General features: G+C 35.6%; 1 protein-coding gene across 13 annotated transcripts in view; it reads left to right on the top strand.

Annotated features, from left to right (window-relative positions):
• The window catches only part of TANC2 (tetratricopeptide repeat, ankyrin repeat and coiled-coil containing 2), a 567,085-nt gene that overhangs the window by 449,366 nt on the left and 105,671 nt on the right, over window positions 1-12,048 (top strand). For all 13 annotated transcript variants that reach the window (XM_074260887.1, XM_074260888.1, XM_074260884.1 and 10 more), the window contains one exon: window positions 8,423-8,704. In XM_074260887.1, coding sequence (XP_074116988.1) covers window positions 8,423-8,704 — 282 coding nt within the window. The remainder of the gene's footprint in view (window positions 1-8,422; window positions 8,705-12,048) is intronic.

The raw sequence follows: 12,048 nt of genomic DNA, 5'->3' as shown, positions 1-12,048 counted from the left end.
TAAAGTTCCTAAGAAAGATTTTCTTATACCAGTGAAACCAAAGGTCCATTCGACTTTGACCCACTCCCATGCCACACCTAAACAAACGAATCAATAAAAGAATCCACTAGATTCCAAAATGTAAAATTAAAATAAAATTCAATTGTTTTTTATGTTTGTGGTTCTAATAAGGGAGAAGTACCAAATAAGTTATTAGGTGCTTCTTAATTGTTGATTGTGAAGTTGTGAAGACTCTCTTCCAAGAGCCCTTTTTAATGCCTTCTATCTACATCAATCATTTAGAAACTGAGATGCATGGGGCAGCTAAGTGGCGCAATGGATAGAGCACCAGCCCTAAATTCAGGAGGACCTGAGTTCAAATCTGTCTCAGAAACTTAACACTTTCTAGCTGTGTGACCCTGGGCAAGTCACTTAACCCCAGCCTGGGGGGAGGGGGGGAAGAAACTGAGATGCATCCAATGAGTTGTTGCTTTTCTCCTTTCATGTAACAATGGGTTATGCCATCTTTTTTTTTTTTTTTTCCTTGTTCCACTTTTTCACTTAAAAGATTGAAACGTTGTTTTTTGGTTGGTAGAAGTTAGAAGGCAAATTTGACTTGTCATATCCCTATAGTAAAGACTAATAGGGACAAATGGAAGTACATTGTTTGCTTAGGGCCCTAATTTTTGCCTGCAGCCAGAAGTCAGGTGTCTGTAGCAACTCTGCCTTAAGATCCAAAACTAAATTCAAGAGAAAATCCTTATTATCACAGCTGAGGGAATGAGAAATAACCTTCATCTGGCAATTGCCACCTAACAAATAAAAAACCATATTACATTTATAAATTTGCATTTATTTTAAGGCTAAACTCAAAATAATAAGTCAAATTGTATAGTGTTCTGGTTGGTTTTCTGGAGGTCTCTGGACCAGCCTTCATTTCAGCAGAGTAATCACCAAGGGAATAGCCAGGGATAAAGTCTAAATTCTTTATTATCTCCTTCACAGTCTAGTTTCCTTGCCTGGGGTCTGGGATAGCATTCTTGAAGTACTCTAGAATGTGTATTGGTTTCTGTGGGGGAGGCAGTAGTACCACCACCACCACAATCTCTGTCTTGAAGTCTGTCTTAGTCAGAGAGTTTGTGCTCCAGCCTCCAGCCTTCTGTCTTCTCAGCTCTGTCTCCAAACCTTTCTGAGCCTCTTTATAGCTCAGGTGGGCCTTGGTCTCAGTGGAGAAATGAAGACACGCCTGTCATCACGGTGGTGTGAGATGGAATGCATCTGGCTGAGTTTGTCCCAGCTTATATACTCTATTATAATTACATTATCATAGGTGTGAATCTTGTAGAAGAGGTGTCAATCTTGTAGAACTATATTAAGTGCTAAGTACATGTATTGAACTAGAGAACCATTAATCACCATGCTAAACTAGATAACCATTGTCTCTTCAATTCCACTGAGTTAGCATCTTGTAAGAATCCTTGTTTCAAGTACAGAGTTCTGGCCCATAACAAAATTGCACATTCCCTCCATGTTTACCAGAACTCCTAAAGGACTAATTTGAAAATTGAGAGGCCAAGAGAGAGCAATAATTAAGACACTAGGGGCTCATTTATATGGCAGAGAGAAACTAGCACCAATGGCCTTTTCAAAAGAATCATATGACATTAATTTGCTCTCAACTACTTCAGTCAGGATTTCAGATACTGATGACAATATAAAGCACTTTCTTAGAAATATGAAATTCATGTTATTAAACACTGTTTTCAAGTTGGTAAAACCAAATTTAAGATGAAAGTAGAAAGAGTAGTCTCAGATTTTCAGTTCAACATTGGGCTTCAAGTATAAATCTGAACCAAAGCGAAATTATTGAGTAGACAGATTCTCAGAGGGTAACAATTGCCCTTTCTCTGTCCATATGTCTATTATATGTCTTTAGTAAAACTCCCAAAGAAAAGAAGGCTGCCTGCTGAACTTCTGTGATATTAGCTTGAGGTGAGGATATAATGATTTTGTTCATTTCAATATATTTCAGTGTATATGTGATTTCAGAAATGTACTTGTCCTCTCTAAACCACAAAATAATTATTGTACATGGTCTTTCATAGATAATTGCAAGAAAACTGACCTAGCATCTTCTTGTAAGCCTTCCCTCAGTTCTTTTTTTTTTTTTTGCTACCTGTATAGCACTTGGTCTGGTTGTCATCACTAGTGCTCTCTACATGACCATTGCTAAGAAAACAAAATTACAGAATTACAATTCAGCAATGGAAACTAGAAGTTTCTTCTTAACAATTTTGTTTTTCCCCCCAATAGTATGGCAACATTTTGAGTTCTTTAACTGCCATGGGGGAAGGGAGAAGACCACTCAGCAATTAATTCTATCAACTTAAAATTTGTTGCTCCATATTCCTAACATCATAGCACCTTCCTTATCCACATTTTTCCTCTTCTTCCTTTTCTGATTGTCCAGCTTCAAATTGGGTCATTCTTTATGCCTTCTGTTTGAATCTGGTCCAGATTCATAACTCATACAATCATTATACATTGTTGAAGGTTATTTTAGGAATATCATATGTGACTAAAGACTCAATTCCAAGTAAATATCCTCAACAAAGAGGAACATTTGGTAAAATTATGAATTCTGTTTCTGTTTATATTTCTGTTGCCAGGGATAACTGTATTGGTAAGAGTTTCCATCTTAAATATTTCACAAGTTTCTTTTATAATATAAAGGGCAAACTAGTGAGATCTCAGTCCTTATGAACAGTTGCAGTGTGCTCAACCTGATGCAGTCCCTACATGGATTCTGGAATTAATGCATGTATCATTTGACAATTTCTCTCATTTACCAAATAATAAGAATATGGAACTCTCTGGTTGCAAAACTGGGATGGAACAAGTATATGAAAGACTCCCAGTCTGGAACTTAAGCCTTTCTTTTCTTTCCTTTTTTTTTTTTTTTTGCTGAGATAAAAAGAAGACATGCTATAATTCTCTGGGTAGGGAGATGGACTTTGGGATTTCCCTACTCAGACTAACATGTGGTATATGGCACCTCTGTGCCTCTTTTGTTTTGGTTCTTTTCTATTTTAGGTGGAATATTAGAGACAACTATGCCTTTGTGAGTTCTGGAAGGTTGAAGGAGTAGAAGTTTATTGATAGAAGTCCATACTGTAGTTTTTTTTACCAGCCAAGTTATGTGAGGCAATAACCTAGCCCCTAGGAGCAATTGCTAGTCCAGCCAAGATGCTGTCCACCATAGATTGATTGCAAAGCATGATGATATTGGAACACTAATCACTGATACAGGAGAGTAGTAGTGATGTAAGAAAGATACAAGTTGTAGTTGTCAGTTGATATTAGGGAAAAAATTGAGCCATGACCATTTAACCAATTAATGCAAATTAGATTTTATAAAAAGCTATGCTGATTGAGAAGACATAGCAAGATCAGAAATATAAATGTCCCTCCCCAATATCAAAAGGCATACTTTACTTTATATCACTTTAGTCCCGGGGGAGAGTAGGCTCAAATTTAACATTTAGACATTTACATCACTAGTTTCACTTCCCAGAGAACCAGCAGTGTGGTAGCAAATGTTTATATCTGGAGGTAAAAAATGTTCATGTTTTAAAGTTTAATATGCATTATTGGCATTTTCTCTATCAGTTTCCTAAATTGAAAAGCAAAGTATTTTATTATGAGTCTTTCTTGATTAGTCAACACAATAATAAGTGAAGCTCTGATTTGTTGCACTTGCCATTTTATGAGGAGTAAATTCCTACTCTGAAAATTGGACATTTGATCTCAAAAGCTCTTTGGAGCTGGATCCAGCACACATATACAAATATCACTAAGTGACTAGCAAGGACTCCCATCAGTGAATTATGTTCCTCTGACCTTCAAAGCTCACAAAATTATAGCTATATAAACTATTCTTTCACCTAAAAGTAGGAAAAAACTAATGCCAAGAGGCAAGAACAGAAGTGGCCATGTAGGCATTGGCCACAGATCAGAAGACCTACCCAGAGATTTATACTATATCTTTCCTCCATCTCAACCAGAAGAGACTTTAGTTACCATGCTGGAAGTCTTTCATATGCATATCCAGCTCCAGAAAGGCAGCCAAATGAAGAAGACTTCTTCTTATACCTAGAAGGGTAAATGTAAGAAATTGCAACCTGTGCAAATTTAAAGTGGGGACTTCATCAGGTCAAACTCAATGCACAGTTCTTAAGGTCTGGGTCTTCATTAATCAATTCCCTTTATATTACATAGGGAGTTAGGGTCTACAAACAACTTTAAATTCTTAAAAGGTGTAATCAAGATGGATATTACTTTAAATAAAGAGACTTTAGAATTATAAACAGATTCATGAATTTGCTAATTAATTTGTTAGTCTTTTTATTAATGTACATGTTATCCATTTATGTTTCCCTCTACACACATTTTCCACAAATAATATATTTTTAAAACTTAAATCAAGAAAATAGTTTTCCTAAGTAATTTCCCCAACCAACATTCTCATTTTTCTTTTAAAGAGATCAAAAAAGATGCTAGCAAATGCCTCTCTAAGAAAGCCTGGTTGCAGTATACTTAAGGTTAAGATAAAGCAATAGGTTATTGATTTTTTACTAGACAATAACTGAGAAAAGACATTGGCAAACACTCTTCTGAAAAATATCAAAAAAGATCAAGAAAAGCATGATGCAAGTGAATACAATATGTTAGAAAATACTGTTCAATTAAGAAATATATAAAACTGTAAAATTTAAATTTAAAAATCTGCTAATTTTGTGTATTTCTGATGCAACTTATAACAAATCCTCTTGTTTTCAATACTGATGAGAAAAGAATGCAATTATGATTGATGATGAGATAGGATATGAGCTATCTTTCCTAAGAATGTGACTCATTCTAAAGTTAAAAATAAGATTCTCCAGAAACTAATCTACTTGACTTGCTTAGAAGCCTAATTCTTTTAGCAATAGTAATAAAACTCATAATAAATTCATCTGAAACTTTAGGTACCCACCTAGATCAAAATGACTGGACACTATACCCATACCTCTACTTGTAGAGCAAGCAAATTTTTCTGATTAGAATCTTGGAGGAGCCCAGCTCTAAAGAGAAATGGAAAATGCTCTCTTTTTTCATTCATTTTTTTTCATGGCTTGTTAAACCTCCATCCCTATATCTTGGAGTGATTTACTTTTAGTTTAGATTGTGGCTTGTGTCTGAGTGAGGAGTTAAAGATACTTTATTGAATATAAAGTAGTTATCAAGAATTTATTTTCTACACAAAATACTAAAAGACACAAAAGAATCACAGCATACATTGATGAAATAACTTAAAACAGGTGTTGGTAACAATTTCTGTTAGGATCTTTTGAAAGGCTAATACTCAAATATGAAATTTTGCAAGACTTAAGATTAGGCATTTTACATTTCACTTCATCTATAACCTGTGTCCCTTAAAAGTCCATGTCTTTTAGCAAACCAGACTTAGCTAAGACAAAAGAAGAATCTGACTTCTCCAATTCAGAAGTTTCTGCTACTGCTCTTTAACTTCATTCACTGGACCTTAAATTGCCTCCACATTTAGGCATACCCAATTGAAGAATTATGTTCAGTACCCTACTGAAATAAAGAAAAGCAAAGAGGAAAAGGCAACTAGTGACCCAGGTGGAAATCTTTCTATGTTCCCAATAGGGAAGGAGCCCAACCCATCCTCCTTTTCCCATACCCATTTTGGGGAGTCTACAAACAAAACCCACTACTAGCACATGGAAGAGTCAAGCAAGAGTCTAAGCAAGATTAGGTCTCTTCCATTTAAAAGTCTATTGAGTTATTGACTCCTAGAGTTCAGCAGCCAATGAAGGTGTCTTTGTCATTTCAAAGTTCTCACATCCTTCAGTTGAGTCAGTCACATGCAATTAATGTACCCAAGTATTCAACCAGAACAAATTTTAAGCCAGAACCAGAAAGGGCATCTCTTCCAATCTTAAGGATGTATGGTGTTTGGAAAAATCAGTTTTTATTCAACGAAGTGCCACTAACACAGTGACATCAGATTCAAGTAGAAATGAATCCCTGTGAGCTATATGTTCACCTAGAAGGGAGAGAGCATGATAGTAGGATACCTCATAGAAGCATTCAAGTGAGGTTAGTCTGTTGATGGAACTTGAAAAGTCAATCAAATAAGTTTTTAGTAACAGTATATCTAGGTGAATAATACCGCCAAGAATAAAAAAGAAATGTAAATGGGATTACAAAGTATTGTTTTGGGAATCCTCTTTTAAAATGTAAGTATATAATAAGTATATATTTTAAGAAAACTTAGAGGTAACATAAAAACTACAATAATTTAAAATATATTTTATAATAGCTTTAATTCAGTTCAAGAAATTTTTATTAAACACTTCTGTACCAGATACCACTAAGTAGTTACTGAAGATGTAAACATGAAAACAGAACAGTCCTTCAAGAAGTTTGTTAAGCTGAATTTTCTTATTCTTTTGAGTAGGTATGGAAGATTAAATATCTCTATTTTCTGTTTCTTAAGTAGGGATTCATTTATTCAAAAACAACATATCCCACCCCCAAGTCCCTATGATGTGCAAAATACTCTTCTAGACTTTAGGTAATACAAAAGAGATTCAGACACAATCCCTGCCCTTGATGCATTTATAGTTTAATAAGAAATTACAGTTTAATAAAACAAAAAATTAACTAAAATACATTTTATAATGTAAACATACTAATAAGAGAGGTACAAAATGCAAGTAGGACTTGTTTCTGATTGGGGAACAATAAATATGACTATTCTTTGTCTTGGTACAGTATGTAAAACAGAAAGAAGGTATGAGAGAAGTACTGGAAATATTGATCAGGGATGCAGTTAATATCTTTAGATAAATGTCATGTTTCCAACTTCAGGAAGCTGGAAGGAATATAAGAGGAAGAAATTTAAAATAGGATAAAGTTTCCATAAGACATAAAGGAAAAGTTGGGTAGGAGCCTAGAAAGGAAAAAGCTGGGGTAGAGGGGTATAAAAAGAAAATAATAGGCAGGTTAAGGGATTTTTGATCTGGTAAATCTACAACTTAAAACCTCAAGTATTGCCCACAAAGCATTGTATTGTTCTTGATAATGTTTTAAGTATTATTCCCTGAATAAAAGGACAGGGATAGGAGAATGGGAATTGGTTAAGTTCTAAATGGTGTGAAACTCAATTAGGAGCTAGATTGATAAGAAAGTTGAAGTAAGGAAGGTTTGGGTTATTCTTCCCAGGTTTCAGCTCTTCATCATTTTCCTAGTTCTGTTAGAAATGTGGTATATTTTTGGCTCTTATCTTATAGGTACTATATGATATAGAAATGATTTTGACAAAAGCATATGAGCTGTCTTGATTCCATTAGTGTTTGTAACACTAATAATAGTGTTTTTTGGGTTTTTTTTAAGTTGAAAGAAATGTAACTGATAATATGGGTTTAGGTGCAAAAATAATTTATAAAGTGAAAAGACTTCACATTGCTATTCTCTGAAAATAGCCCTTCCACCAGGCCAAATACAGTGAGGCCTTTTCTTAGTCAAAATTATTAGAGGTTGCATTGCTGCTAAAGACTGATACAACTGACAGTGCCAATGGTTTAAAGCCATGTACAACCAGAGTAACCATCAATTTGTTTTATGTTCACTTCAGTTTAATAGAAATGTATTTCATAACATTTTTTCATATCCTTTTTGCTTTACCCTAGACTCTAAAAGCCTCAATGACCACTTTTCTCAGAAACAGTCATTTGGGGTCAGTTAGAAGGCACAATGAATAGAGCACCAACCTTGGTTTCAGGAGGATCTGAGTTCAAACCTGGCCTTGAGACACTTAACATTTAATAATGTGTGATCCTGGGCAAGTCACTTGACTCCAAATGCATCTCCCCCCCCCCCAAAAAAAAAAATCCAACCTAGAAATAGCATTTTAAGCAGGAGAGATTTCCATGTGTCCTTTGACTTTAGAATTTAGACTTAAAGTGCCAAAATTAAAAGGTCAGATATTCTAAGTTTTTGGCATATATTATATAAAAAGAAAATGTATTTGAATCCAATTTTAAAAATCCAAAAGTAGAACTAATGGTGACTATTCTCATAACAAGTAATGCTTCCAAGATTCCCAAAATAAATCATTCTTATTCCTTGATTGTGGTCTCTTATCAGCTGTAGCATTGAATGGTTCCAATCATACCTGCCTTTAGTTTGGTGTTCTAATTTAAATAAAGCTCAAAAAAAAAAAAAAAAAGATATCAAAAACTCCATCTTAAATTTTCCAGAACAGTTATACCAAACGGAATTATGAATATTTCTTGAAGTACCGTGTATTTTGTATTTATTGCCAGGTTTACCATTTACTCTAAGCCCTGTGTCCTATGATTCTTCCTTCTAGTACGATTCGCGCCTTATAGACCTCCAGACATCTCCCTGAAGCCGCTGCTCTTCGAAGTGCCCAGCATTACCACAGAGTCTGTATTTGTTGGCCGAGACTGGGTTTTTCATGAAATAGATGCTCAACTACAGAGTGAAAATACCAGCGTGAATCAGGGAGTGGTGATTGTCGGAAACATTGGATTTGGCAAAACTGCTATCATCTCCAGGCTGGTGGCTCTCAGTTGTCACGGTACACGAATGAGACAGATCGCCTCAGATAGTCCACATGCTTCTCCTAAGCGTATGTACTTTTGTGTACAGAACTCTATGCTATGTGACATTCTTCTTATCATCCATATGTCCTTCTCATTTGATCTATGAAACCTGACCTCTGTAAGAATGTCCTTAACCCAAAATGAACAGAGAGAATGTGGTGTTCAGTTTACATCTAACCAATAAATTCAATAGTTTTCCATGGCCACGATGCTCCTGCCCATAGTTATTATGTCCCAGCCCTAGTAATGAGGAAAAGGAAAGGGGAAGCCCCATTTGTCGGCTCATAGATAGTAAGAAACTCTGTTTCTCAGCGCAAAGATCCCATGATGCGCAATGTCCCTTGTAAATGAATTTACAGGCCTGAAAACCTAGATTGATAAATAAAAGGTTTATTGTAGAAATTTGGAAGTAAAGCTCAGTTAGAAAGATGCCAGGGCCAGAGGTGGCCACTGGGCGGGCAGGAACCCTTACATGGCTGGAAGGATACCATGTGTTGGCTGGGAGGGCTTTTGCAAAGAGAGGGCTCCGGTGTGGCCCTTTTTATGCCTAAAAGGAGATGGGCGGTACCCCCAAGTTCTTGGTGGGCTTTTCAGTTAGCTTAGAGCAGGTAAGGGCTGGGGGAAGCTGAGCTGATAGTGGGGCTGGGTCAGGATATTCAAAGGGTTCTTTTGACCAGGATTTGTGAATCAAGGTCAGCCATGGGCAGTCAGAGAGGAAGGGACCTCAACCCCCATCACTAGGATCACAGGCTCATAGCTAGAGAGTCAGACATGAAATGCTAGACGGTCAGCTTGTCATTTTAAAGATGCAAAAACTGAAGTCTGGAGAGGCAACATGGTATTATCTAGGTTATGCAAGTGGAAGCAGAACTAAAATATGCACTCAGGTGCTCTTTTTTCTAACACTAATCACAAATATATGATAAATAACTTACCACATTTAGTCTAATTGCAACTGAAAAACCCTGCCTATTTCCTTACCTTGCTGGTTACATTCTGAACTTTGATGGAGAATAGCAGTTGACTATAGAGTCTTTTCACAACCCTGTTTCTCTTTCTGCTTCCTTGCTAGTTTGAAACCTTTGCTCAGTCTGAGATGTTGTCTCTGCATGCTACACAGCACGGCAATCTTATTTACTGCAATCCATTGCCTAGGATTGGTCATCATTCTTTGAAATTTTTCTTTTGCATCCCTTGTGAAAAATTGCTATGCTCTCCTCAGTAGTCATTCTTCTTCCATCCCCAGCCTGGCACAGCCAGGGTATGAAAACAATGGAGATACTATGACAGCCTTTAGAAACTCTGGAGAAAGCTAGAATAGCTAATTCTCTGAACAGGTCCTGATATCACTTCCCCTTCCCCCACTACTTTTGTCTTACTTTGTTATTCCCTATATTAGCAATTCTGGAAATTAACCTAGAGAAGGTCATACTCATCTTTATGAAATTTGCACTTTAAAATGACTTGAGCCAGGCTGATACATATGTAGTTAGATAAAGATTTTAAATACATCTCTCTAAACTGATTGTTCTTTCTGATCCATTTTTTGCACAACTAATCTGCACAACTAATGTAACATCTGTTACATTTGACACAGTTAAAATGATTGAAAATCCCTGACTTACCAATTTTCCATGTGCTTCTGGGTTTTAAATTTCTTTCATCATTATGACTTGTGAGGTGGATGGGTTGGCAGAGAGTGGAAGAATGGGTCTATTTGCATAGAAAGGATCCTTCCTATCCAAAGTGATAGTGGAAACTGTTTTCATTAAATCAGGATTCCAAGTCAGTGTAATCTAAAGAGGTGATTTTATTTCTCTTCTTTTATTTGTCTGGGCTGCTGTGATATCATATTAGAAATATGCAAGTAAAAACCAGTTATGTTCCCAACTCATCTATCAGATGGGCAAAGTTAACAAAAATGAAAAAGGAGAAATGTTGGAAAGACTGCAAGTAAATAGATGCATACTCTTAGTGGAGCTATGAATTGGTCCAGTCATTTCAGAAAGCAATTTTCAAAAGTTTTCTAGAAAAAAATAATTCCCAACACTTCCTAGAAAAGAAGTTATAATCTCTCAATTTGTCACTTGGAAGTTCACTTTTTAAGTTTTGATTTAGAGCCTTTTAGTCATTTTCCTTGCATTTCGGTATCTTTCAAGGTCTTTCTTTTCTTAGCTATTTATTTAAAAAAAATCAAAATCAATTTCCTGGTTGTATATGTGCTATATATTCAAACTACATTCTGCCTCTAAACCCACAATAAGTTTCATTGGCAGGAACAGGAAACCTGAAGCTAGCACTCTTTCTGTGTACTACACACACAGTAGAATTCTGCAAAGAACCATAATTGATGGATTTATTAAACGTGTTGTTCCCTTTTCATCAACATTTATCCAAGGTGGACCATTAGCCATAATATATATGCCACTATAGCCTAGACAAAACACAAGTAGAAAAAGAAAATCACTTCTCTAGACAATACTGACATGAGATCCCTATTTAACAGTAACACTTTCCACTAACAATTTAGGACAGAAAGAACACAATTCAAATGAACCTACTATTCCACATTCTGCCAACCCATAAGTTATACTGATGAGGGAAATTTAAACCCCAGCAGCACATGGAAAAACTGGTAAGTAAGGAGTTTTTAACCATCTTAACTATCAAATATACCAGTTGTTCACATTAGTTGTGCAAAAATGAATCAAAAAGATCAGTCGATTCAGTGATAGAAAGACATACACATGAACTCACAGAATATTCCAAAAGTTTTAAAACTGCGCCAAGACTTTTTTATTTAGGGGGGAGAGTGGTTCATTCACATTAAAGGGTGAAACTCAAATGAGTATGATTCATTGGAGAAACCTTACTGGGTTAATTTCCAGAGCTAACATGAAGAATGCTGAAACAGGATAAGAGGGGAATCATCTGGACTAAAAGTTAGATCATCAGAGCTATCTTTTTTGATCTTCTCCAGTGTTTCCAAAAATTGGACCAAGGGACCATGAATCTGTTATCATAAGTGGGAATGTGATATTTAGTTTCAAAAGAAAATATGGTTAAGGTAGTTGAAAGAATATTGAACTAAAAATTGAGTCACTTAAGTGCAAAATGCTTCCTTATATGTAAAATGAAGGGATTGAATTTGTTGTAAAGCGCTTTTATTTTCTGATTCTATGAACATGACTTCTGCCAGAAGTAATTTCCCATCCTCTCTGGTCATTTGCGTTTCAGTGTTTAAATATCCATAATGCTAAATCATTTTTATCTGGGTAATCAAAAAATTTTATATTTGAGTGGGTGGAAAAGAAAACCAGAATACTGATAGTATAACTTAAGATAAGAGGCAAAGTAAAATTTTTACATA

The sequence above is a fragment of the Sminthopsis crassicaudata genome, chromosome 4 (genome assembly GCF_048593235.1).
Source record: "Sminthopsis crassicaudata isolate SCR6 chromosome 4, ASM4859323v1, whole genome shotgun sequence".
Taxonomy (NCBI): Eukaryota; Metazoa; Chordata; class Mammalia; order Dasyuromorphia; family Dasyuridae; genus Sminthopsis; species Sminthopsis crassicaudata.
Note: the sequence above shows the minus strand (reverse complement) of the source record. Positions and strands in the feature narration are given on the sequence as shown.